This window comes from Hyperoodon ampullatus, assembly GCF_949752795.1.
Source record: "Hyperoodon ampullatus genome assembly, chromosome: 11".
Classification (NCBI taxonomy): domain Eukaryota; kingdom Metazoa; phylum Chordata; class Mammalia; order Artiodactyla; family Ziphiidae; genus Hyperoodon; species Hyperoodon ampullatus.
This window is the reverse complement of record NC_136924.1, coordinates 53,980,981-54,007,498: the sequence shown is the minus strand read 5'-3', so window position 1 is coordinate 54,007,498 and position 26,518 is coordinate 53,980,981. Positions and strand designations below refer to the sequence as shown.

Here is a 26,518-nt window from a genome sequence, read left to right as displayed (position 1 = left end):
CCTTTGGGGTTGGAGGCTGAACAAAGGGGACTGCCTGTCCGATCGCTGTGTCTGAGCGCAGCTCATCAGAGGGCAGCTGGGCCCAATCCTCCTTCCAGGGTGGGAAGAAGGGAAGGAGAGGTCAGGGCCCAGAATGTACCACTAAAGGGCCCTCAGCCCATCTCTAAATCCCTACAGCCCTCCTGGCCTGGAGAGGCAATGTATTTCGTGGAAAACTCTATGCTTGGAGTCAGAAAGCTCAATCCAAACAGCACCAGCGATAGACTAACTGTGTAGTTTATATGACCTCCTTTCTCATGGGTGAAACAGGCTTGAAAATAACTACCATGCAGGACTGTGGGGAGGGTGCAGTGAGGAAGAGGTCCCTGGATGGTGTTTTACCATCGTCAAGTGAATCTGAAGGAGGCTGATTAGGTGACCGTGCACCTGCAGAGCTTTCCGGCCGACCCTGCCCTCTCTGTGTGCTCAGGCTGCCCCAGGCCCTGCGCAGACACGCCAGGCCCTCAGCCCCAGCCCATGGACCTGCGGGTGGGCCAGCGGCCCCCGGTGGAGCCCCCGCCGGAGCCCACGCTGCTGGCCCTGCAGCACCCCCAGCGCCTGCACCACCACCTCTTCCTGGCTGGCCTGCAGACCCAGCGCTCGGCGGAGACCATGAGGGTAAAGATAGAGCTCCCCACGCACGCAGCAGCCTCGAGCTCAGACCCGGCACCCCTCCCTCCCTTCAGCCTCCCCAGACCCTCGCCTCCGTCTCCAACTCCTCGCCCCTCCCTGGGCGGCCGGCCCTCCCCACAGCTCTCAATGGACACGCCGTTGCCCGAGTTGCAGGTGGGGCAGCAGGAGCAAGAGCTGCGGCAGCTTCTCAATAAGGACAAGAGCAAGCGCAGTAAGCATGGAGGCCTCCCCAGCCGGTGTCCACGGCCTCCTCTGTGGGCATGGGAGGGGGCATTGCCAGCCTGGGTCCCCCTCTGCTTGCTGGGCACTGCCGGTGAATGTAGGTGGGGGTGAAGGGGGACCCGTAGGCTTCACAGAAGAGGTGGGGCCTCAGGCTTGGCTCTTGCCTGAGGGGTCCCTGGGATGCCTCTTCCTGGGGGCGTGGTCAGGGCAACGGGCAGAGAATGTGCCAGGGAGGCCACCAGTCCACCCACCCCCAACCCACTGATGATTTCTGCCCCTGCAGGTGCCGTAGCCAGCAGTGTGGTCAAGCAGAAGCTGGCAGAGGTGATTCTGAAGAAACAGCAGGCAGCCTTAGAGAGGACGGTCCATCCCAATAGCCCCAGCGTTCCCTACAGGTAACTCCCTCTCCCACCTGCCCCCTCGTGTCCCTGCCGTGCCCCTCCTCCCTGGATGTCAACCTGTGAGCACACATACACTCGCCCCCTCTTCCTCCCAGCTGCCCATCACCTGATCCTCACCCCTCACTTCTAATCATAAGGCCTCCCCCGAACCCTTCTCCCAACTGATACCTGCCCTCTTGTCCTTTAATTATCTCTCCTCCCCCCACCCACTGTCGCACACACTCTCACACACGCACCACGCTAGCTTTCTTTTCTCTTTACATCTTCCTCTAAGCACAAAAACATCCTGATTCCTAGAACAGGATCCTCCCGTTGTGTCTGGCCCTTACCCAAGCCCCGGGACCCTGGCTCCTATGCCTAGGTCCGAGGGCGGCATCACCAGTGGGCTGCTGGTAGGATGGGTGGCCCAATGCTGCCACCTGGAGATGGCCGCTATTCCTGCCGGCGAGGCACTTCCTGGCCCTGCGGGCTGCTGCCTTCCTTAGCAAGTCCCAAAGGGTGGAATGAGATGGCTGCCACGCCTCTGGGCATGCCTGCCCCTCTGAAGCAGCCTTGGCACTCACTCCACAGAACTCTCGAGCCCTTGGAGACGGAAGGAGCTGCCCGTTCCATGCTCAGCAGCTTCCTGCCTCCTGTTCCCAGCCTGCCCAGCGACCCCCCAGAACACTTCCCTCTGCGTAAGACAGGTGCGTGGGACAGGCCAGCAGGGACCCTCCAGGGGAAAGGGAGAAGGACCTTGGATGAGGGTCAGGGAGGGGGGCCTGGCTGGGCGGGGGACGGTCTGCACCCGGTGGCTTTCTCTCTGGCACTGCCTTCTCTGGCCTCAGAGAGGACTGGGAGGGAGGGCGTAGGCCAGAGACCGGGGGTGGGGGCTGGGCGGGGTGGGGGGGTGTGGGCCTAGTAACGCCGGTGTTCCCACAGTCTCTGAGCCCAACCTGAAGCTGCGCTACAAGCCCAAAAAGTCCCTGGAGCGGAGGAAGAACCCGCTGCTGCGGAAGGAGAGCGCCCCGCCCAGCCTCCGGCGGCGGCCGACAGAGACCCTCGGCGGTGAGGCCCGGCGCGGTGGCTGGGTGGCAGGCCCGGTCCCTTTGGGTCAGGCCCCACCCAGACAAGGGATGCCCGCCTCAGGGCTGCCATGGGTATCTGTCGGGGGGGTGTCCTACACACTCGCCAGGGGGCGAGCTGAGGCTGAACCCCCCGCCCCCTTGCTCTGTTGGCTAAGCTGCCGCCTGACCAGAAGAAGGGGCACGCTAAACAAATAAGTGTCCAAAGGCACTGGAGACTGGTGGTGGCCTCCCCTCTGCCCGCCCTGCTGGGAAGAAAGCAGGAAGCAGAGCCCGCCCACTGGGGAAGGGATTTGTCCCTGGCCCCGCCTCCTGGCCCCGCCTCCTGGCCCCTGACTGCTCGTCCTCCTCTCCCCAACCCTCAGACTCCTCCCCCAGTAGTAGCAGCACGCCGGCGTCAGGATGCAGCTCCCCCAATGACAGCGAGCACGGCCCCAACCCGGTCCTGGGCTCCGAGGTAAGGCCTTGCCAGGCTGGGCTCTCGGGGGACAGTTCTGAGGCTCCTCTCAGCAGGCGGCCCGGCCAGGCTGGGGCCGCAGGGTCTGGGCAGCCCCCACCGGAGCCTCCTGGGGGTTCTGGGGAAGGCGTGCTCCGGGGTGGAGGTCTGGGACCGGTGACCCCTGCCCTGCTCCCATGGCAGGCGCTCTTGGGCCAGCGGCTGCGGCTGCAGGAGACCTCTCTGGCCCCGTTCGCCTTGCTGCCCACAATCACGCTGGGGCTGCCCGCCCCTGCCAGGGTGAGTGGCTGAGGCGCCCTCCCCCACCCCAAGCGCCCGAGATCTCTCTCTCCCTTCTCCTACACCCCACCTGATGGCCTTCACCGTCTCCCTGCTGGGATCTTCTCCCCTGTGATGCTCTCCACCTCTCCTCCAGGCTGATGGTGACCGCAGGACCCATGCGACTCTGGGCCCTCGGGGACCAGTCCTGGCGAGTCCCCATGCTCCCCTCTTCCTGCCCCATGGCCTGGAGCCCGAGGCTGGAGGCCCCCTGCCCTCTCGCCTGCAGCCCATTCTCCTCCTGGATCCTTCGGTCTCTCACGCCCCCCTGCTGACTGGTGAGTCCCCGCTTCTACAGGAGAGGGGCTGGATCCCTGCACCCTGCTGAGGGCCAAGCGTGGGCAGGGTCCCGTCCTCCTGTGCGTCTCCCTGCTGAGTCCCTGGCTCGCCCCCTCCCCCCTCCCCGCCCGCCCTTGCTTCCTTCTGCTCTTCCCTGTGGTTCCCTCCTTATGCCCCCCACCCCGTTCTTTCTAGTGCCCGGGCTTGGGCCCCTGCCCTTCCACTTTGCCCAGTCCTTACTGACCACCGAGCGGCCCTCCGGGTCAGGCCTCCACCGGCCGCTGAGCCGGACCCGCTCAGAGCCCCTGCCCCCAAGCGCCACTGCCCCCCCACTGCTGGGCCCCCTGCAGCCCCGCCTGGAGCGGCTCAAACCTCATGTCCAGCTGATCAAGGTGAGTGGAATTGGGTAGGGGAGGTGGTGAGGGGTTGCTAAACTTGGAGCCTGGGGGCTGAAAGAAGGGAGACTTAGGGGGGGCAGAGATCTGGAGGGTCAGAGGGAGGACGTGTGGCTCCTGGGGGCCCAGCATGTCTCTCAGCTAGCATCTCCCTTCCCCAGAGGCCAGCCAAGCCGAGTGAGAAGCCCCGACTGCAGCAGATACCCTCGGCTGAGGACCTCGAGACAGACGGCGGGGGAGTGGGGCCGCTGGGGGATGACGTCCTGGAACACAGGGAGTCCAGCCATGGGCAGCATGAGGCCCGAGGCCCTATTCCTCTCCAGCAGCACCAGCAGGTATGGTAGTGCCCAGGTGCGCCTCCGCCTCTGAAGGCATAGTCAGGAGACTCCGGGGCCTGGTAAAGATGGAAGGGAGGAAGGTGGGATATCAGCGCAGGGAACAGCTCTGGGACCCACAGTTCCTCTGCCAAATCCACAGCAGGTTACAGACAGACAGACAGACGCATGCACACATACACGTGCTGCTCCCTCCAGCAGCCTTCCCATCTCAGGGTGAAGCCATGTCCCTCGTCCAGCAGCAAGACTGGCCTTTCACAGAACCCCACACATTCCTGCCCTAGGACTTCTCCCCTGTGACCCCTTGTACTGTTTCCAGGAAGGTGCTAGGGCAGGAGGTGGGGCAGAGATGGGCTCAGCCCTTCAACTGTGCAAGTCAAGCCATGGGGTATTGGTTTGCTGGAGCTGTTGTAACAAGTGCTGCAAACTGGGTGGCTTAAACAACAGAGCTTATTTTCCCACAGTTCTGGAGGCTAGAGGTCTGAAATCAAGGTGGTGGCAGGGTTGTTCCCTCTGAGGACTGTGAGGGAAGGAGCCGTCCCAGGCCTCTCTCCTTGGCTTGTAGACGGCCACCTTCTCCCTGGGTCTGCACATCGTCTTTCTTCTTGTCCACGTCTGTGTCCCAATTTCCCCTTTTCATAAGGACCAGAGTCATGTGGAGCTGACCCTAATGATCTCATTTTTAACTTGAGTACCTCTGTAAAGACCCTATCTCCAAATCAGGTCACATTTTGAGGGACTGGGGGTTAGGATTTCCATCATAAATATGAGGTGGGAGGGGACACAACTCAGCCCGTAACACATGGTAGCAGGCCACACATGTGCAGACTCACGCAGGTCCCTATGTCCTTGGGTGGTTGGCAGTCCTTGGAGACAAGGAGATCCTGGTCAGAGCCAGCCTGAGGCCTCTCACCCAGGTTCTCGCCTTGGAGTCTCGAGGGCCCAGGGAGCTCTGGTGGAATAGGGTGGTCAGTCTGGGGTGCAGGCCTTTCGGGGGGTTGGTGGGGGCAGGGAGCTCAGCGACTCAAAGGCCAGAGCCCAGCTGGGAGGCAGGGCCAGAGGCTTCTGCAGAAAAGGGGCCTGCCTGGAGGTTTCCAAGGCCATGGGCAGAGGCGGATGGAGCAGGGTCCTGAGAACCTGGAGACTGAGACCCCTGTGTCCCTCAGGTGTACCTCTGGGAGCAGCAGCGACTGGCTGGGCGGCTCCCCCGGGGAGCCACTGGGGACTCCGTGCTGCCTCCCCTGGCCCAGGGCGGTCACCGGCCTCTGTCCAGGGCTCAGTCGTCCCCAGCCGCGCCTGCCTCACTGCCAACCCCAGAGTCCACCAGCCAGGCCCGTGTCCTGCCCAGCTCAGAGACCCCTGCCCGGACCCTGCCCTTCACCACAGGTAAGGCCTGGATTGGAGGGCAGGAGGAAGTGGCTGGGGGCACACGGGGGCTCAGGGCAGAGGACCATGTCTGTGTCATGGTTCACTCAGGACATTTTTCGAGGCCACAGAGCACTTTCTTAGTCTTATGAGATCCCCACAGTGTCCCGTGGAGCAACTGGTTGTTCTCATTTTACAGTTGAGGAGACCCAGGCTCCAGAAATCGAAGGGGACAGTCAGCTGGCAGTCAGGCCAAGCTAACAATTCAGGTGTCCTGACAACTAGTCTGGGCCTTCAAAAATGATATTTATTACTGTTGCTCTGCTTGTGAAAATAACTCAAGAGCATTTTAGAAATTTTGAAAAATACAGAAAAGCCTAAGAATGGAACAAAAATCACCAGCCAGTATCCCGCCACCCAGAGGCAACCCCTTGTAAATGCTGCCATATTTCAAGCCAGTCTTTGTTTTAGCCACATCTATAAATCCCACATACAGTACATTTTGTGGCTACATTTTGTACCCTGCTTTATTCAGTTTGCACATTATGAACACCTTGTGATATAATTAAACTTTAAAAATGTGATCTTGTGGTATGTCATCACAGTATTTTTGTTTAAAGATTTCCTATTGGTTGAGCAGTTAGGTGGTTACTCATTTTTGCTCATTTGAATTTCCTTGTAAATTTCTATAAGTCTCTCCTTATCCCTGGGATTGTTTCCCGAGGGTCACTTTCAAGGAGTGGCATCCCCGGGTCAAATGCTGTGAGCATTCTGAAGATCCTAATGTCCTGAGATGTTCTGAAAGTGACCCTCCCACTGGCAATGTGCAGGGCCTTCCTCTGGGCGTCCTGCTGGTCAGGCTGAAACAGTCACTTCCCCAAAACTGCATCTGTCCTGTCACATGGCCCACTGTGGACTTCCCAGCTCCCAGTTTGGGGGCGCCTATTTGGGTCATGACATCCAGTGCGAGCCCCTGACATCAGGCCTCCCTTTGTTAGGCTCTGAGCTCTTGAGGTCAGGGTCATTGTCCCTGGGCCACATGAGGGGGGGTCATTGAGTCGGGAAGGCAGCGGCTGGGTGGCAGTTGTGCTGGCTGGGGCTGCCTGATGTGTGGATGAGGTGCCCAAGGCTGCCTGGGTAAGCAGCTGGGGGTGTGCATACGGGCTCCGAGGAGCAGGATGGGGCATGTGGGGCTGTGCGGGGGTGTGGAGGGCATGCCCGGCCTGGCTCCATGGTGGGGCTGGGGGTGGGGAATCCCCGGGGCCCTGGCCCTGACCCCTGCTCCCCGCAGGGCTGGTCTATGACTCAGTAATGCTGAAGCACCAGTGCTCCTGCGGAGACAACAGCAGGCACCCGGAGCACGCAGGCCGCATCCAGAGCATCTGGTCCCGGCTGCTGGAGAGGGGGCTCCGGAGCCAGTGTGAGGTGAGGAGGCAGCGTAGGGGCTGTGGGATCGGAGGAGCTGAGGGTCACGGAAGGGAAGGGGCTGGGAGGCCCTGGAGCCAGAGTGAGTTGAGGGGCGGCGGGATGGTGGGAGTGGTAGGGAAGGGGCCGAGCAGGGGCTCAGGAGCTCTGTGGGTCCTTCCTCAGTCTCTACGGGGCCGGAAGGCCTCCCTGGAGGAGCTGCAGTCAGTGCACTCGGAGCGGCACGTGCTCCTCTATGGCACCAACCCGCTCAGCCGCCTCAAACTGGACAATGGGAAGCTGGCAGGTAGGGGACCGATGGCGCCTGGGGCCCCCAGACCTGCCCTGGCTCACCCAACCTGAGCATCCCCTGTGCTCTAGTCCTGGCTCCGCCCGGCGTGTCCCTCCAGCGTCCTGGACACCCCCATGCCGCCCTTAGTCCCTCTGCTGCCCACCTCCACCCCTCCCTGCCCACCCCGCCTGGCCCTCTTCTCAGAGCTTCTCCGCTCCCTGCCGGAGGCTGAGCAGATTCAGCTCACACACCTGGACCTCTCCCCACAGGGCTCCTGGCACAGCGGATGTTCGTGATGCTGCCCTGCGGTGGCGTTGGGGTAAGTGTGCCGAGGTCTCGAGCGCGCGTGGCCACGGGCTCTCAGACCTCCTCCCTTCCGTTCTCCCAGGCCCATCCCCTGCCTGCTTGTTCTTGTGGTTCTGCCGGGCCCCGTGGGCCAGGGGCTCTCCCGTAGTGCCCCTGTGCTGGCTGAGGGTGGAGTCCCATCCCTCACACTTGCAAGGCATTTGGTGGATGTTGAGGAGGCCCAAAGAGCAGGGCCGAGCCCGGGGCTGGGGCTCATCTCCCATCGTGAGCACGCTGGCCTCCAGACTGCTTTGCGTCCCTGGAGTGGGCTGCCCGGCCTGGGGCTGCGGGGATGCCTCTGGTGTCCTTGGCGACCCAGGCCTGTCCCTCGCATGCCCTAGCTTTCCCTGCGCCCTCTCACCCTGCCTGGGGACTTCTGCCTGCTGGCAGTCCTCTCCTCCCCTCAAAAGGTCCCTGCGCAAACCAAACCGGGCGTGTGGAGGCAGGGGACGGAGGCCCGGTCCTGGAGGGAAATGGGAGCTGTCGCTGGGGGGCTGCGTGGGAGCCGGTCAGCGCCCTGTTCACAACTTCCCATTTCTTGCCACTTTCTGATTTTTCCAACTGTTGTTGCTTCTGTTTTCTCCTCCCTCCGCTCCCTCTCTGTCTCTGTCTTTCTCTCTTTCTCCAGCCTCTTGCGACTCTCTCTGCCTTCCTCGCCTCTCTCGGTCCGCCTCGCCCTCCCCATCTCCCCATCACGCCCCCCGGCCCCTCCCTAGCCTTGAGGCCCAGGGACTGGGTTTGGGGGGCCTCCCAGCCTGGGCTAGGGGCCCCGAGTGGAAGACAGTGGTGCAGACGGCCCCTCGAGCTCCGACGGTCCCGAGGGCCTGAGCAGAGTCAGCTGGGGCTTAAAACCCCCTCCAGGCCCAAACCCCAAGTCCCGCCCAGGTAACGCCATGCCCCCTCCTCTGACCGGGGGGCAGGCGCGATGCTGCCGGCAGAGTGCTGGCCAGTTGCGGGCTGGTGATATGGACTGAAGCTGGGAAGGAGAAGTCGTGCTGGGACTGGGGGACACGGGAGGCCTTGCTTTTCTGGGCGGCGGGGCAGTGGGGCGGCAGCGCCGTCTGCCCAGCTCCCTGCCCCTGGGGTCCTGGCCGTGGGGTGGGCACCGCCCCCCGGGCCCTGGCTGCCGTGGGAGGCCTTGGATGATGCGGGCCCTGACTCTGGCCCCCGCAGGTGGATACCGACACCATCTGGAATGAGCTGCACTCCTCCAATGCGGCCCGCTGGGCTGCCGGCAGCGTCACTGACCTCGCCTTCAAAGTGGCTTCCCGAGAGCTAAAGGTAGGCGGTTCGAGTGGAGGGTGGGCAAGCCACGGAGGAAGGAGGCAGAGGATGGGGTAGCGGGGAAGGCCAGACCCGACACCCAGCATCACATTCCTCTTGGATATCACCACAGGGTTTCAAGAGGGAAATTGAGAGCTCTGGGGACCAAGATGAGATCTGAACCGTAGGCTCCTGTTACCTGGTGGGGAAGCAAGCCACTGTGCCCCTGGCCCTGTGGTCTCTAAGAGAGACAGGGTCATGATCATCCAGGATCGGTTAACACAGACCGGCTGTGTGACCGTGGGCAAGTTGCAGGGCCTCTCGGGAGCCCCGTGCATTGGCAGAGCGCCTGTTTGTGATGCTGAGGTTTTACAGACCGGGTTGGCGCTCATTTTCTCATTTGCTCTGGGCTGGGCACCTTACGGGGGCTTGTGTCGAGCCCCCCCTCCCTGCCCCTGCTGTTTAGGAGCTCATAGTCCAAGTCCTAGCTCCACCATCTGCAACCAGGCAACTTTGCACATGTTGTTAAACCCGCCTAAGCTCCAGGTTTCTACTGTCTGTAAACCAGATATAATAACAATGTTTATCTTACGAAGATTAGATAATACTTACCTCAGAGAGTTGTGAGGATGAAATCCAGCATTTACCCAGCGCTTAGCACAGTGCCAGGCACATAGATTTTTCTCAACAAATAATAGCTGTTGTGATTCCAAAGTGCTAACAGCCAGGAGCCACCGGGGTGGGAGGTTCTGTGTTCACGGCCTGGGGGTCAGCACAGGGCCCTTGATAGCCAGCCTGGTCATGGTCAGTCACGCTGGCAGCTGTTGCCCTGTGGTCCCTTCTCGGGGGAGGAGCCTGGGGATGGGGTGGGTGGGGGCAAGTTCATGGAGGTGTGGGTCAGAGGTCCGGCTGTTTGGTTGACAAGCATTCTTTCTGTTTCCAGAACGGTTTTGCTGTGGTTCGGCCCCCAGGACACCATGCAGACCATTCCACAGCCATGTAAGGCCTGGGGGAGGCCTGGGTGGGCTGAGGTAGGGGGCAGGCCCTCAAGGCCCTCCTGTTGGGATGTTCCCCCTCCTTCCTTTGAGCCTTCTGGGGCTGGGCCGGGCCAGAGGCAGGTGGAGGGGGTGCGGCACGGGGAGGGAATGGGCTGGCACGACCTCTCTTTTCCTTCCAGGGGCTTCTGCTTCTTCAACTCAGTGGCCATCGCCTGCCGGCAGCTGCAACAACAGGGCAAGGCCAGCAAGATCCTCATCGTGGACTGGGTAGGTCCCGGGTCCTGGCCCCTTCAGGTCCGAGAGCCCTGTGGAAAGAGCCCTGAGCCTGGCGTTAGGAGACATGGCTTCACGTCCTGCCTAGTTCCGCATTAGCCTCCCCGAGCCTCGGTTCCCCCACTGTGTAAAACGGGGAAAATGCGGTGAGGATGATGCCCCCATCACGGGGCTGTTGGGAGGGCCAGAGGAGCTGGCATATGGAAAGGCCTCAGCTCCCACAGGGGAGGAGCCATTTGAATGCCGTCTTTTGGCCTCTGTTGGCTTCTTTCTGCAGATCTGATCATTTCTGCCTTTCTCCTGCAGGTAGCGACAGAACCAGTAATAACACATAACATCAACATACCACTAATTGCATCCAGACACTGATGGTTTCACGCCTCATATATTTAATCCTGACTCTGACCTGGTTTACAGATGAGGAAAGTGAGCATAGCGGGGTTAGGTAACTTGCACACAGCTCTACAGCTCGTCAGTCCTGAGACTGTGATTTGAACCGAGGCCTGTTAGCTCTGGAGCATGGCCTCGTGCTCTGCTTTGCATTGACATCTAACTAACTACTTTGCACTGACATCTGCTTATGGGACATTCCTACACAGAATGGAGGAGAGTGGAGGAACTTTCCACACTTGCGCCCACGCGTGGTCCTGTGAGTTACCATGGCTGTCCCTGGAGGGGTGGCGCTGGGCCTCATGGTCCGGCCCCTCTGCAGCGGAGCATGGTCTCCATCACTTGCATCACTCCATGACCTTGGGCAAGACACAATAGCAAGAGTGCCTGACATGTGTGACCCTGGACTCTTCCCTCTCCTGGCACTAATCCTCCCCTGACACGTACTCTTTCCTCCCCTTCAGGGTTTCGTGTTATTGCTACCCCCACCTAGCGTGCTGTGTACACATCTATACATACAAGGGGAGACTGAGGCTCAGAGAGTGCCCATGGGTCACGCAACAGTTTAGCTCTAGGACCCCCCGTGTTCTCACCCCCCGTCTAGGCTCCTGACCCTCAGAATGGTCACCGACCTTGAAACCTTTCCAACCTGCCCCAGTCTCCGTGTCTCTGCTTTCAGACCTGCCCTAATCCACTGCCCATCTCCCTGCACAGGACGTTCACCATGGCAACGGCACACAGCAGACCTTCTACCAGGACCCCAGCGTGCTCTACATCTCCCTTCATCGCCATGACGATGGCAACTTCTTCCCAGGCAGTGGGGCTGTGGATGAGGTAACGGCACCTTCCAGCCCCACTGACCCTCCCTTGTGGCCCCACAACTAGCTGTGTGATCTGGGCAGACTGTTCAGCCGCTCTGAGCCTCAGTTTCTCCATCTGGAAGGGGAGGCTGGACGAGCTGGTCTTGCAGCACTGACATCCTGGGATCCCTCTCTTGGGACTCTGCCCTCCTCACGTCTCTCTTGCCTCCTGTTTTCCAGGTGGGAGCTGGCAGCGGTGAGGGCTTCAATGTCAATGTGGCCTGGGCTGGAGGTCTGGACCCCCCAGTGGGGGATCCTGAGTACCTGGCCGCCTTCAGGTAAGTGCTCTGGGGACCCAGAGGAGGCCTGGCCCAGCAAGGCCACCCTCTCCTCTCCTTTTCCAACAGCACCAGGTTGGAGGTGATCAGGTGGCTGGTCAGCCTGTCCTCATCCAATTACTAGACATTATAAGCCAGCCCCGGAGTGGGCCTATGGACTGAGACAAACAAAGGGAAAGGCACTGTTACACTGGCCTCTAGGGGCCTCCAGTCCCTGTGGGAAGACAGGAAACACAGACTGAAAGGTCAGAGGGTGCTTTATATTATAAAGTTTATAATGTCACACGTTACCAAGAGCCAGTGTTGACCTGAGTGCGGGGAGCTGGGCAGGGTGCAGTGAGCAGCTCTGCACAGGAACTGAGAAACTTAGATTGTGGAGAAAGAGGGAGAGCAAGCAGGTGATGTCCGTATTGGGGGAGTTGCTTAAGAAGGGCCATTCTAGAAGAGGGACTTTGCTCAGGATCCCTTGTATCTTTCACTCTGAGAGTTCCTATACTCCATTTGGAAAAAGAGAACCCTGGAAGTAGGTCTCCATGTACTTTTCTAGAGTGTTCTCGATGAGAGCTAATTCTGTAGGAGCCCTGGGCTGGGGTTCCTGGCGTCTGTGTGCCCAGAGCCCGGGGCCTTGAAGGACACCAAAATAGACCCCAGAGTTGGGTGAGGGATGGAGGGAGGCAGCTGTGAGGGGCCAGCAGGGGCAGAGGATGAGAATGGATCTGGTGGCCCAGGACCTCAGAGGGAGACTGTCGCCCTGGTCAGCTCTCAGGTGGCGAGTGGTGAGGTGTGGCCAACTCAGCCCTAAGTGGGTGGCAGCTAAGTGCTGAGTGTTTCCAGTGTTTCCCTGAGGCTTAGTGACCTGCCCCTTCCTGAGGCCCTGCCCACCGCACCCCCCCAAACACGCACAAAGACACGCACACACCCACTCCTCTTTCATTCCCTCAGGTGCCCCATCCTTGGCTCCTTCCTGCCTCTCGCCAGTTAAGCGCCCTGGGTGGCTGAGTCCTTAGGCTGTACCAGGGACATGGGTGGCCAGCCAAGGTCAAGGAAGTCAGAGGCATCTGCTCATCCTGCTGGGAGAGTGGGTGTCTAGGAGTCCTAAGAGCAGGGTGCCCCCAGTAAAGTTGGTGGGAGAGGGCGGGCGGGGCCCTTGGCCTCTGCCCCTGGCAGCCCTGCACAGCGTGGTGAGCCCCCTTCTGCTCACACAGGATAGTCGTGATGCCCATCGCCCGGGAGTTCTCTCCGGACCTGGTCCTGGTGTCAGCTGGGTTTGATGCTGCCGAGGGTCACCCACCCCCACTGGGTGGCTACCATGTTTCCGCCAAATGTAAGGAGGGCCCAACCCAGGGGGCAGGTATAGGGAGTGAAGGCTAGGCCGGGAGGGGCGGCACTGCCCAAGGCTAGGGGGAGGTGGCAGCAGCTGGCCCAGGGCCGTGCGCGTGACGAGTGGGGTTTGCAGCACAGCCCAGGGCCCCAGCACAGACCAGGTCAGTTCGCTGTGGGAGGCCTAAGTCACACCCAGGGGGCTTAAGTCCCATAGGCTGGAAGCTCAGTCACAGGACTCCTCCCACCCCAACTGTGTCCTTCCCAGGCTGGGCTGGCAGCTTCTCCTGGGGGGTGGAGCGGGAAGGAGCAGTGTTCTCAGAACACAGGGAGCCCACTCAGCCCACTGGGCCATGGGGCCTGGAGGACAGAGAGGAATATGGTGTGTCTTAGTGAAAAAGACATGGGCTGGAGTCCAGGCCCTGGGTTCCGGTCCTAGCCCTGCCCTTCACCTCTCTGAGCCTTCAGTGAGGCACACTAATAGGATTTACAGGGGATTCCATGTGAAAGCACTTGGGAAAGTAGAGATTTATGCATCTGAGTCACTCTTTCTAAGGGAGGAATCAAGCAGGGAAATACCAGAGGTAGAGAGGGCCCACCTCTCCTCCACCGCTGCCCCTCCTAACCCTCCTCACGCAACCATCTAGGTTTTGGGTACATGACGCAGCAGTTGATGAGCTTGGCGGGAGGTGCAGTGGTGCTGGCCTTGGAGGGTGGCCATGATCTCACAGCCATCTGTGACGCCTCTGAGGCCTGTGTGGCTGCTCTTCTAGGCAACAAGGTGAGGTGCCTGCCCCTGATCCGTGCATCGGTGGGGCAGGGCGTCCAGCTCTCCCAGGAGTGCCCCAGGGAGCAGGTAGACAGGGCGCCTCCCTGAGGGCATGCAGATGGGCGGGGTGGGGGTGGCCCGGCCTGGAATGAGGGGAGCGGCGTGGATGCCTCTTCCCCAGGTCAGGCATAGGGCCAGCGTCCCCTGCCCTAGGTAGAGCTGGGAGCACATGCCTATTTGCGCTTGGAAAGCGGGGGCCCAGGGGTGGGAGAGAGCTGGGCCTGGGGGTCCCTGAGAGATGGGTGACTGATGTACTCTTTTCTTCTGTAGGTGGATCCCCTCTCAGAAGAAGGCTGGAAACAGAAACCCAACCTCAATGCCATCCGCTCTCTGGAAGCTGTGATCCGGGTGCATAGTGAGTGTGGAGAGAGGACACCACTGACCCCAGACTTGGGAGAAACTTGGGGCTCTGCTGTCCCCAGTGACCAGGGCCCCAGGTCTTCCAACACCAGCCAGGCCAGGGGTGCTGCTGCTCTGGAGTAGGCTTCCTATAAAGTACCCCACGATAATGGGAGGCAGCCCCCCCCACCATGAGTGGATACCCTCGGAGCCCTCCAGATGGACCCAGGGGGGACCAGCAGACAGTGGGGACCAGGCAGGACTGGCCTCCCATCCCCAGCTGCTGCCCTAGGCCAGGGCCCTGCCCACAGCAACACTCAGGCCTTGTTTGTGGAAGTGCTGGTTCCCACCCTGACCCTCAAACCTGGCCGCAGGGTCTTAGGAGCTCTGCCTGCTTTGGGGGCTGAGTCTTAGATTAACTCCACATTTGGAAAGCACTTCAAATTTTCAGCTTCAGCTCAGCATCTGTGGAGCTCTTTATGTAAAGACCCGTGATCTATGCCAGGGATACAAAAATGAACAAAATAGATTTCCCACATCCGGGCTCAGTGGGGGTGTTGTACATGACAGTGAAGCTGCTGCTGGTACTCGGTATGGAGCCCTCCTACTGGGCCAGGCTCTGGGCCGGGCGTGTTCCGTGGACATTATTTCTTGCCACAGCAGGCAGGACAGTCGTGTCCATGGTCTAGATGGGGCGGTGGGAGCCCAGGGCAGTAAGTGGCTTGCCAACAGCCAGACAGAGTAGCCGCGGTGTTGGTTACCTCTCCCGGCACTGTGTCCTTCTGGCGTCCCATGCCTGTGCTGGGCTGAGTGTTGCCAGGGGGCTACGTGTGAGGGGGACCAGCAGGCCGGGGCTCAGGGCTCCGTGAAGTCACCATGACACAGACCCCATCTAGGGGAAGGGAGGCCCTAATGGGGCACTTAGGAACCCCACACCCATGGGAATGGGTTAGCGGTGGCCTTTCAGCCAAAGGGGTGTGGGACTGGCTTGGACCTCTGCGAGGGCCCCTCACTGCCACGCTGAATCCGCACTGCTCACCCTGTCAGGGCTTCGGGGGCCGAGTCAGGGAGGGTGTTGCGTTGAGGGTGGAGGCAGGTGAGAGCTGACCCTACACCGAGGACGCGTCCGCTACTCCTGGGCCCTGGGCCTGAGACATGCAGCCTCAGGATCAGTCTAGGATGCGTGGTGGGCAGGTGGAAGGCCTTGTGCCCCCAGCCCTTTCTGACTCGGCTTCTTACCCAGGTGAATACTGGGGCTGCATGCAGCGCCTGGCCTCCTGTCCAGACTCCTGGGTGCCCAGGGTGCCAGGGGCCGATGCAGAAGAAGTGGAGGCAGTAACTGCACTGGCATCCCTCTCCGTGGGCATCCTTACTGAAGAGCGGTAATGCCAGACCCCTGGCTCACAGCCCCTCCACCCCCTCGGACCCTCCCAACCCGCGGAGCCCAGGCCCCAGCCCAGCCACCGCGGCCCTCTCGGGCTTCCTGGGAAGCTGGGCTCAGGCCTTTCCTGCAGCCCCTGGCTCTTCAGCAGCACCCCCCTTTCCCTCCCCCAGGACCTCAGAGCAGCTGGTGGAGGAGGAAGAACCCATGAATCTTTAGGCTACAGGACGGATCTGCCCCCCGCCGCGCCCCACCCCGCCCTGCCCTTCGGACCTGGTTCTCTTCCAACCTCTGGCAACAGTACCCGTTCCCGGGGTCTTCAGAGATCCTTCGGGCAGGTAGTCGGGGCCAGAGAACAGCCTCTTGACAGTCACCCCAAGGAGCCCGGGAAGGCCCCTGGGTCTAGCATAGGGACCAAAGAAGACCCTGACAGGAGGCCGGCTGCGTAGCCAGCCGGGCCCCAGCAGGGCTCTCCCCGAAGCACAGTCTACCCCTCTGGGGTCTGGGCCCCTAGCTGGGCCCCCGATCCTCAGGCCTGCACAGAGGAGGACTGGCACAGCCGGGCCCGCTCACAACCACTATTCCTGGTTCTGTAGACCCCCGACTTTGCACACAGCCCCAGGCTCCACACAGAAATGTGAACTTGGCCTCCGCCAGGGTGGCCCTTCCTAGGCTCTGGGTGGGGGATGGTGGGTAGCAGGAGCAAAGGGGTCCCATGTCCCTGCGTGCAGGGGGAGTCCCTCCTCTCCTGCTTCCTCAGATGACTCTGGAAGCTTCCTCCCCACCACTGGGCAGTGAGACAGAGATCCCTCTGAGAGCAGTCATCGGCAGGCCTCCCGTCTGGTCCCCGCCCCTGCCAGAGGTCACCTGCGTCAACCATCTCAGGGCGCTGGTGGGGCAGACTGGTGCTCCTGGAGTTCTTGGCTTCCTGATCCAATGGTGCCAAGCCCTTCATCTCCCCTCGGAAGCACAGCATGACCCCCAGGGACCCCTCAGTAGTCACCACCCCCCTCTGTGAGCCTTCTCTTTCTGGGGTCTCCCCCACCCCAGCTGACTCCTGCCCTACATAGGACTGGCTTGGCTGAGGGGAAAGGGGTGGGAGAGTGAATGGAAGACATGGGGGAGGGGAGGCTGCCCTGGCAAAGACTTCGAGGCTTCTGGGGTCCAGGCCTGGGGCCAAGAAGGAAAGCATTTGTGTGTGTGTGTGTGTGTGTGTGTGTGTGTGTGTGAGAGAGAGAGAGAGAGAGAGAGAGAGAGAGACAGTAAGAGGAGGGTTTGTATGTGTGTGCACATGAGTGTGTCTTCCTGAGTACCACCATACCCTGTGTATGTATGCATGTTTTTGTAAAAAAGAAAAAAAAATGGAAAAAAATCTGAACAATAAATGTTTTATTTGCTTTAAATAAAAGGGCCTCGGGTTTGAGGGGTGGGCAGCGGGCCTACAGCTACACAGCACAGCCCGTGCCTGATTCATTGTGGAAGAGAAGGGACAGGTTGGGCCGTGGGGCAGCCGCCCTCCAGCTCCTTGGCCTTCTGTGGCCGCTGCCTTGCAGGAAGAATCCATTCTGAACACACCCTGGCTGCCCCCGCCTGCCCCGCCTCTGGGTAGTGACGAGGCGGCAGCTCTGGGCTGAGTCCATAGACAGAGGGCCTGTTAGGGCGTGGGGGACATGGATGCCTGCAGACCCGGCTCGCTAAGGCTCCCCTAAAGAGTCCTGAATCAGACCTACCTGGGTTCAAGTCCCAGGTGGGAGCTCAGGTAAGTCACGTCACCTCCTGGGGCCTCTGTTTATCAGTTAAGGGCTCCCGAAATAGACACTGTTTGGTTCCTTCCTGCTCTAATGTACCATGACTTCTTAAGCATCTACTGAGCCTAGAAGAAAGAACGGGTGAGACAGCAGGCCTGGGCGAGCTCATCCAGTGGCGCCTGTCTTTATGGTTCCGAGGCAGCCAGGCTTCTTCAGCCAGCAGAAGGAGCGGCCTCATCACCTCCGACCTGGCCCCAAGCCCTCACAGCCTGGAGAATACCAAGGGAAGCACGTCCATCCCCTTCCCATCTGTCCTGGCCTCTTGGGGCGATAGACCCTCAATCCCACAGATGTTGCTGAGACTGTGCCCGGGGGCATCCTCGCCCTGGCTGGGGTGTTTGCTGAGGGGGTTGGAGAAAGAGAGCTGAACTGTGGGTTCCCCCATGCCAAGTGGGACCAGAGGGAGAGGGTCCCCTCTGAGCTAAGGCAATGGCTTAATGAGATGACTGGAGACCCCCATTCCCACCCACCGCTCCCACAGTCCACCCCATAAGAAAGCACCGGAGGCTAGCTGATACAAACGGCTGCTGTATTTCTGCTAAAGTGACAGTGACACAGATAAGGCAAAGAGCTGAGGGGCAGGACACATCAGGTGGGAAAGGGGTAGACCGTGCAAAATGACAACCTAAGATGAAAAGATGGATGGAGCCCCTTCCCTTCCGAGTTGGGTGAGCCCTTGGGCCAGTGTATAGGCAGTAAAGCAGACTTTGTCCTTGAGAAGGGAGATTTTAAAAGAGAAAAGCTCTAGGTGAAGGGCAGGGGCAGGAGCGGGGGAGGCATCTCGGGGCCAGGGGCAGTCTGGGTGCCATGAGGGGCGGGCATGAGACGGCCGAGTGGAAATGTTGGGCTGGAGGTGCCTGGCACAGGTTTGAGGGTTCCTTCTAGCCCACCCCGTGCTGCCCCCTTCCCCAAAGCCCTTCGGGGGGCAGGAGCACCTTCCCCAAGACCCTCAGTCTGGCCTTACTTGGGGCGTCCTGCTCTGGGGTGTGTGGTGAGGGGGAGTATGGCTCCAGCATACTCATGGGAGCCACCTCTCCGGGGAACAGGGTGGGTGGGAAGAGGGACACTGAACTCCCCTCAGGTCCCCAGGCCTTGGGAAAAGAGAAGCAAATGTCACCATCCCTGGGACCAGTGAGTTCAGCTACCTGACTCCTGGGGGACAACAAGATGGGGGTGCCGGGGTAAGGGGTTGAGAAGTCTCTACTAGAGATCCCTCACCTGACCTGCCCTGCCCAGGGTCTCACCCTGCCTGAGGGAGCGTGTCTAGGGCAGCGGGACCCCTGCCCCCAGGTGCAGGTCAAGGCCCCACTGCCCTACCCCTTGCCTGTTGCCCTGGCCCTACTTAGAAAAGATTGCCCACTGAGTGCTAAGAAAACAGATCCACTTGAAAAGGTCTAAAGCTGCCCCCCAGTCAGGCTGATGAGCAAGATGGCAGGACCGCTTTCCACGGCACCCAGGGTTCCCCCAAAGGGGACAGGACAGCTCCGGGGAGACCACCGTCCTCCTGCTGTATATTTTCTGCCTCGGTTCTGGGGTTCCCAGGGGGTGTACAGGCCCGCCCGATGTCTCAGAGGCTGAGTCCAGGTCCTGAGGACCACCAGGGTGCGGAGACCTCATCGCTCAGCTCAGAAATCGCTGAGGATGCTGATGTCGGCAAAGTCAGCCCGGTAGCGGTGGGCATAGAGGCTGAGCAGGAAGGCCCACTTGAAGGAAATGAAGCTCCACACACAGGAGAGGTAGTAGCTGTTGGGGTCTGTGAGGCCTGCAGGGAAGAGGAACCCAACCGTGACTTGAGAGGACCTTGCCCTTGACCCTAGCCACCATGCCACAAGCCCCAGGCCATCCTTCCCCACAACCTCCAACAGAGGCTGAACTGAGCCAATGGAGAGATCAGGTGTGATAGAGGCTTTAGAGCATTCAGAGTTTGCAGGCAGGAAGCAGTGGGGATGAGAGAAGGTGAGGGTTGGCTAATCACAGGGCTGTATCATCCGCTCTGCTGCTGTGACACTGACCCTAGGCCACTGCCTTCCAATCTGCTTCAGCATCAGAGGGGGCAGGAAGAGCCTTTGGCTTCTTGCAGACTGCAGCCACCAGGCGGCGCTCCCATCCCAGAGCTCCGCTGGAGGCTAAAAAGGGCGGCTAACCACACACTCCTGGGTGCTGAATGCAGCACACACTTCCCACGCGTTTCATTGATCCCTTCCAACCCAGGGCGGGGGTGGGGGCCGTCCATTCTCCCCACTTTTACAACGAGGAAACTCGCGCACAGGGAGGTTAAGTGGTCTGTGCAGTCCCTTGGACGTAAGTGTTGAACCCAGGACAGGAATCCCGGGCCTCCTGAGTGCTCCACCCACCCGGCCCTCCCACGCCCTCCCTTTGCGGAGGCCCTTACTCTGGTGTCCAGTGACGGCCAGCACAAGGAAGGTGCAGAAAGTGGCGACGGAGACGGCCGAGAAGAGGACGCCCACGAAGAAGAAGCCGCGCAGCCCCTTGAGCCACGTCCTCCAGTAATCCTGCATGTACATCACGTGCGTCACCAGGACCCACAGCGCTAGCACACCTGCCGGGAGAGACGGCTCAGGCAGCGCCCCTCTCCTCACCTGCCGACCCCCCAGAGCCCTGCAGGTCCCCCAGGCCAGGCTCTTCGCATAATAACAGTACTGTTGGCCTTTTCACTCTCCCGGTAAAGTGGAGTTTGCTGGAGGCCACCCCGCCTGTGATATGAAGAGGACATGAATGCAAAAGCAGCTAGGAGAATCTGGCTGCCTTTTACTAAGCCACACATTAAAGAGATCTGCAAAAAATATAAAACTATGTCATTCTTCTCCCTAATTTTTTTGTTTTGGAAAACCCGAATATTTCTTACAAAAAAATGTTACTTAATGTTAACACAATGTTATTTTTAATATTACTTTAAAATGCTTAGAACTGTTCTCAGTTTTAATTTCTAATACAGTACACATCGATAGATAAAACCCACATAATCAAAATTTCCTTGGGGTCTCACCACTTTAAAGAGTGTAAAGAAAGGTCAGAAAGTTTGAAGACTGCTGCAGCCCAGCCTGCTTTCCGGGGACTCCCCACTACCCACCCTGCGGGCCACAGATGTGGGAAGCATTCCTCCCACCCTGATGCTCTTGCTCCCCCAGCCTTCAGAGGCCACCACCATAACACTGCAAGGCCTGTGGCTGAGCTCTTGGCAGTGGGGCTCTTCCCAAATTCCATGTATTGGTTTTATGGGATGGGGAGGCCCAGTGGTTAAAACCCCCAGGGCCACCCAGTGCCCAAGTGGCCTTCTTCTTGCTCTTGGCCAGACTCCATTTTATTAATTTCCTTTTTAGGCCACACCGCGTGGCATGCGGAGTCTAAGTTCCCTGACCAGGGATCAACCCATGCTCCCTGAAGTGGAAGCACAGAGTCTTAACCACTGGACCACCAGGGAAGTCCCCTGCCAGACTCCAATTTTACTAACTCGTTTGCTGAAAGGGCAGGCCAGATGCCCCCAGCCGGTCCTGGGCCTGCCCTCTGGGTCTGGCCGGGCAGTTCCCCTACGATGCCAGCTGCCGCTCAGCCAATACAATGAATGCCCTCTGTGCCGGGCCGTGCCTGCCGCCGCAGCCCAGAGAGCGGAGCAAATATCAGTTCCATTGGCAAGGGTCCAGGGCAGGGCCGCAGGGTCCCGACAAGGGAGGAATAAGGGACGAGGCAGAGCCAGCTGCAAGCTGTCCACCTGTGTGTAGACCGCTGGATCCTAGGAGTCAGGAGGCCCTTCAAAAAGTGAGCCGCACACGCTGCACGCAGAGTAGCACGGGAAGGCTGGGGAGAGTGGTCAGCTCTGGCAAGGGAGAGAAGGAAGAGAAGGTGACAGGGAGATCGGGGTGGGAGAGTGCTCTGACTGAATCTGTGATATTTTATTTTTTAGGCTGAATGGTAAGAATGAGGGAGTTCACTAAGTTGCCTATCCTCTTTTACTTGCCTGCAATATTTCATAATGTTTTTTTAAGTTGAGGGAAAATAAAAAGGCAGGGGGGAATGTCATCATAGATCTCTGCTCTGAATACCAGCTCAGAAGCTGTCACAATTCAGGCAGCCTGGCAAGGGCCAGAAAACCACGAGACTGCCAGCCAGGAAACCTGGGCCTGGCACTGCTGTGGGGCTCGTGACTCTCAGAGCCTCGGTGCTTCCACATCTGAAAGTGGGGGAGCCCAAAGGTCCCGCCAGCCTGAAAACGGTGACCCAGGGTTCCCTGCTAGCGAGGACTCAGCTCTGCCAACACCTGCCGCTTCCCTTCCCACGCTGTTTGACCCACAGTCTCCCAGCTCTGCCCTATGCCCACCCTCAGCCTTCCTCAGGGGTTGGGGGCCTGGAACATGGGTCCCTCCAGCCCTGGGGTAAGGGTGAGGCAAGACAGGCTTGTCTCCATCCCTGCCTAGGCAGGAAGCGGGAGCAGGCCAGAGGTGGACAGAATCACAACCCCCCGGCTTCAGCTTAACGTCTTCCGTGATCTGGATGGATGGTATGCTAGCCACCTTTTCCAGAAGTCTTTCCCAATCCTCTCAGGCGGGTCCTAAGTGTTCACTGGGGGAGCTGTTTGGTTTCTTAAAGGGCCCGCGGAAGGAAGCGTATTGTCACTGAGCACATCCAAGGAGCCCTCAGAGGGGTACCTTTGCGACCGCTCCACTTGCCCTCTATCTGCTCACTGTGCCACGGAGGGGCTGAGGTAGATGGCTCTCAGATGCTTTACCACTCAAAGATTCTAGAAGCCAGCTTAAGGGAAAAATAAGGTCAGAGCAATTCCCCCGTGACTCAGCAATTTCTGGGTTAGGAAATGTTGAAATAGGGGCATGTGTGATACCCTCTCTTAGTCCACTGGCCACGCTCCAGTGGTGCCCCCAGAACACCCCCACACACACATACATCCACGTACCAAAAAGGGCTGAGCAGGAGGAAGAGGAAGATGACCATTTTGGGTGTGCCGGGCCCCAGCTCTCTGTTAATAAGCAGACGCATCCTGCCCCACCTCTCACTTGCCCTGCACACAGGCCTGGCCTCCAGATAAACACAAGCCACATCTGGAAGCAGGCCCGTCCCCACCGGCCCTGGCTCCCGCCTCTGTCCTTAGAAGAGGGATCTCCCCCAACTCCATCCAGGGGGTCAGTGAAGGAGCACAAGCCCCCCACCCCAGTCCCTCCCACACCTCAGCCCTGCTCACTTCCCTGGGACACTCTGGACTCCAGGAAGCCTGGTCTGCATAACTCAGGGCAGAATGGACAGTTTCCCAGGCCCACCCGGATGCATGTCCACACCAGACCTCACCCCTCGCTCCACCCCACCTGCTTCAAGGAGCAGGGCTCTGCTCGGCGGCTCGGGGCTCAGAGCTGACAGGCCCAGGACAAGGAAGGCACACAGATGATCAGTTAAAGTACCCCCAGCAGCTGGGTTGGAGGTGAGGGGCCAGGAGCCCAGGGGAGCTCATAGGGAAACACAGACAAGTGAGCCACTGGACCCGGGCCCTACGCTCTTCCTCCACCCCTGCCCTCCACCCCTGCTCCTCTCTCGCTCACAGCTCACTGGGAAGAACACAGAGCTGGTTAGACTCCTCGGCAACTTTTCTATTCTTATTCCTTCCTCGGTCTACTAGACCTAGAGCAAGTCTTTTTCCCAAGCGTTCCCATAGCAAAACTATTTCTTCCGCCTCTCCTCCAAGCCAGTTCTTCCCAGACGCATACCAGGATGGGAGAGACTGGGTCTCTACCCATGAACGTTCTTCCCAGGGCTCCAGGAAATCAACAGCCCCCAGCAGCCCTGCCTGGCACACAGGGGAAGGAGTATGCTGGGGCTGCCCTCTGGTGACTCAGCAGTTTCTGGAAAATGCCAAGTCAGAAGCGAGGTACTCACAAATCTGCTGATGCTTCATCCCCAAAAGAGGAAGAGGCTGACTGGCTGCAGACCCTCTGAGCACCCATTCAGGGCGGAGAGGGTGTGTGGCCCTGGCAACCCTCCCCCACCTGCCACACTGCCACCACCACCGTCACCAGGCAGCTTTGGTTCTGCGATGGCTGTCAGGGAGGTGCCAGGACCCTGCTGTAGCTGGTCGCTGCCCTAGCACCTCTTGCTGTGGGAAGCTCCACAGCTGGCCTGCCTCAGAGGCCAAGGGAAATCTGCAGGGAGGGAGAGAGGGCAGGGCTCAGGTCAGAGGGAAACCCTGGGACTCCCTGGAGCTGCCCCACCCCGCGACAGGCAGCTGAAAGATGGATGATTCGGGGAGAGGACATACAGCTGTAGCATTCCAGACCTGAACGGGGTCTCACACAACACCCCTGTCAGCGGAATCTCCTTCCATTCCTTACAGATGAGGAAACTGAGGCCCAGGAGGCATCGATGTGCCCACGGTCACACAGCTCGGTGGGGCTCACTCCACCAGGCCAGACTCCAACACACCCAGCTCTGATCCCAGGGGCAGCCCTCCCTCCTCACCCCCAACCAGCCCCCTCATCTCAAGTCTCATCAGGGCAACCCCTGGGCCTCGCCTGAAGAGGCACACCGCCTTCCTGAGGGGAAAGCAGCAGGCCGACAGGAAATAGGAAAACGCTGCAAGAACAAGAGAACCATGAGGAACATGGAGGGCGGTGGGGTGCAGCGGGGAAAGGAGCCAGGCGTCTGCAGATAACTGAGCAGAGGTGGGCAGGCTGGCCCGCCGGGAGGAACCACAGGTGGGGCATCTAGGCAGGCATGAGAGCAGCCCAGCCGGGCAACCACGTGCCCTTCGTCGGAGAACCAAAGTGCTCCACTTGGCATTGCTTAGGCTGTGGTTATCTACACCCCTCTTATAGGGCAGAAGCCCCACGTCCCATCCCTTCTTGACCCAGGTGTGGCACTCAGTGAGCTCTGGGGCAATGAGCAAATCTAGTTATTTTTAGCTAGTCCATTTAGGGCTCTTTTGGCAGAGGAGTTTAATTATGGAGTAAGATCATCCTGTGCAAAACTATGAACCTTACATGTATTTTTTTCCCAAAGTGCTTTCCCCACACATATAATTTCATGTGGCTGTGTAACCCTAGGTAAGCTACTTATTTACACGAAGCCTCAGTTTAAGCCTGACCTGTAAAATGGACCCAATAATAATGCCTACTTCCTAGGACTAATGTAAGGATTAAATGAGATGATGGAAGCAGTTTGCTTAACACAGTGCCTGACACATAGAAAGCATTAAAAAAAAAAAAAGTTAGCAAGTAGAAATAATATGCTTCGTCTTCGCATCAATTCTACAACACAGAGAGGTTAACAACATGCCCAAAGGTGCACAGCGAGCACAGAGCACTGGTAAGCACCGGACCTCCACCAGCGCACTGACGTTCTCAACTCCGGTACAAGCCTCCTCTGGCCTCCTTGAGGCACAGAAAGGGCGGTCGGCGGGGCTTAGCCGACCTTGGCCCAGGAGCCACAGCAGAAGAGTGGCAAAGAGACACCAACGTGGTGGGAAAAAAAGTCCAGTTTCCATCAGATCCCTAGCGCGGTCCTCCGGGGCTCCGCTGAGGACTCCGCTGGCGACTCCGTTGGCGGTGGACTCCACCCTGTTAGGAGGCACATGGGCTTCCCCGGGAACCCCCAGCCCTCCTTTCCACTTACTTCTTCTCTGCCCTCACCCAGTCCCCAGGGAAGGGGCGCGGATCCCCCAGCACAAGTGTGTGTGTGTGAAGACCGCCGGGTCTTCACACCTGGCCCGCGAAGGAGGTGGCGAGAGCAGCGGGCGTGCAGGGAGGACGCTGTTACTGGGCCCAGGGTGGAGGGCGGACGGGCTAACCCGGGGGCGGCGGGGCTGGTGCAAATGGCACATGTGGGACGTCGGCGCCTCGGGCGAGCATTGAGTCCCCGAGGCCCCCCGAGGATGCCCAGGAGCCCGGGCCCGCGCGGGGCCTGCTCTGCCCACGGCCAGTTTTGGGTAAACACCCCACCCGCTCCCCCGGGAAGCGCCGCCCGCGAGGAGCCTGCGGAGCAGCCGCCGGCTCCTCCCCGCAGCCGCGCGCCCGCGTCCGCGCAGCCGGAGCCGGGACCCAGCGACCCCCGCGCGCCCCGGGGTACCTGCGAGCCCCCCCATGGCCGCGGTCCCCGGCTGTCTGTAGACCACCGTCCAGACGAGGAAGATGGAGAAGCCGGCCACGGAGCTGAGGCCGGAATAGGCGGCGCGGAGGCCGAGCTGCAGGCGGGACGGGGCCATGGGGCTGCGGGCGCCGGGCGCGGAAGGCGTGCGTGGCCGACGGTCACAGGTGCAGGCCCCGGAGCAGGAGCCGGGAGCCGGGAGCCGGGAGCCGGGAGCCGGGGGCCGAGCCGTAGCCGCCGGCCGCCCGCGCTCCGCCCCCGGCCCGCCCCCTGCGCAGCCGGCACAGCGCCCTCCCCGGCCGGAGGCCGCCCGCGCCCGGAACCACAGTGGAGGGCGCGTCCTGGGCTTGGCCTTGAGTCCTCGGGCCCCTGATCATTTGGGGATGCCGCCTAAAAAGGCAGGTTCCGGGGTTCGTCCTCTGAACTACAGGATATTTGGTCCCTAGCGGGGCCCGGAAATGTACGGGTGTACAAGCCAGCTGCCGTGATTACTTTTAAAATTTATCACGTTCTCCTTTAAAATTTAAGATGTAAATTTCTCGTTAAAAATCAAGATATAAAAATTAAGATATATGAAAGTACACAGTGAGTATGATTCCTTCCGCCCCTATCTATCCATCAGGTTCCCTCCTCAGGGATTAAGCGATTCTCAGAAGATTCTTCTCACGGAACCTCCGCCCCATCATCTTCTAACGTCAAACACCTCACCCTCAAGGACAGTTCCCTTCTCCTTTAATCTCCGCAAGCCTCATCCTCCCACCCCAAATCTACCAAACATCACTCCCATCAGAATCAGACAATTCTAGGGTAGAGACTGGAATCTATAGCAGGTGTACACTGAGCTCCCCCTGTGGGCCCAGTGCCACGCTGGGAGCCGGCAGGGAAAATCAAAAACACAACACACGGAGCCTTCAAACACTTATTATAATCTAGTTGGGGAGGCCCCTCACATACTGGCACAAAATAAGTAGCCAATATACCTTGTATTTATTTCTTTTCACTGCTGTAACAAAGTACCACAGATCTAGTGGCTTCAAACAACACACATTTATTATCCTACAGTTCTGTAGGTAGGTGTCCAGAAAAGGAACTCAGAGGGCTGAAATCTAGGGGATGGCAGGGCTGCCTTC

At 59.6% G+C, this 26,518-nt stretch overlaps 2 protein-coding genes across 10 annotated transcripts; one reads left to right on the top strand and one right to left on the bottom strand.

The window, feature by feature from the left end:
- The first annotated feature begins 501 nt into the window (after window positions 1-501).
- Window positions 502-17,529, top strand: HDAC7 (histone deacetylase 7). 9 transcript variants are annotated; one of them, XM_079715490.1, is made up of 24 exons: window positions 502-657; window positions 793-883; window positions 1,178-1,289; window positions 1,938-1,981; window positions 2,217-2,342; window positions 2,725-2,816; window positions 3,000-3,095; window positions 3,232-3,412; window positions 3,609-3,805; window positions 3,970-4,143; window positions 5,310-5,529; window positions 6,800-6,933; window positions 7,099-7,219; window positions 7,474-7,523; window positions 8,723-8,830; window positions 9,756-9,811; window positions 9,990-10,077; window positions 11,188-11,307; window positions 11,514-11,611; window positions 12,817-12,935; window positions 13,579-13,712; window positions 14,031-14,115; window positions 15,343-15,481; window positions 15,654-17,529. In XM_079715490.1, the coding sequence occupies exons 1-24, from the start codon at window positions 517-519 to the stop codon at window positions 15,697-15,699; spliced, it is 2,772 nt and encodes a 923-aa protein (XP_079571616.1). In that variant the 5' UTR covers window positions 502-516; the 3' UTR covers window positions 15,700-17,529. The 9 variants fall into 9 exon arrangements, with proteins under 9 accessions (XP_079571616.1, XP_079571614.1, XP_079571613.1 ...); XM_079715488.1 differs by having other exon boundaries at window positions 1,866-1,981; XM_079715487.1 differs by having other exon boundaries at window positions 1,866-1,981; window positions 3,609-3,809; window positions 3,950-4,143.
- A 271-nt stretch (window positions 17,530-17,800) lies between these two features.
- On the bottom strand, window positions 17,801-25,506 carry SLC48A1 (solute carrier family 48 member 1; the record flags this gene model as incomplete). Its single annotated transcript, XM_079715495.1, has 3 exons — window positions 17,801-19,050; window positions 19,681-19,848; window positions 25,371-25,506. 3 exons carry the CDS (start codon window positions 25,504-25,506, stop codon window positions 18,914-18,916), a joined length of 441 nt encoding a protein of 146 aa, XP_079571621.1. The 3' UTR covers window positions 17,801-18,913.
- Between the last annotated feature and the right edge of the window lie 1,012 nt (window positions 25,507-26,518).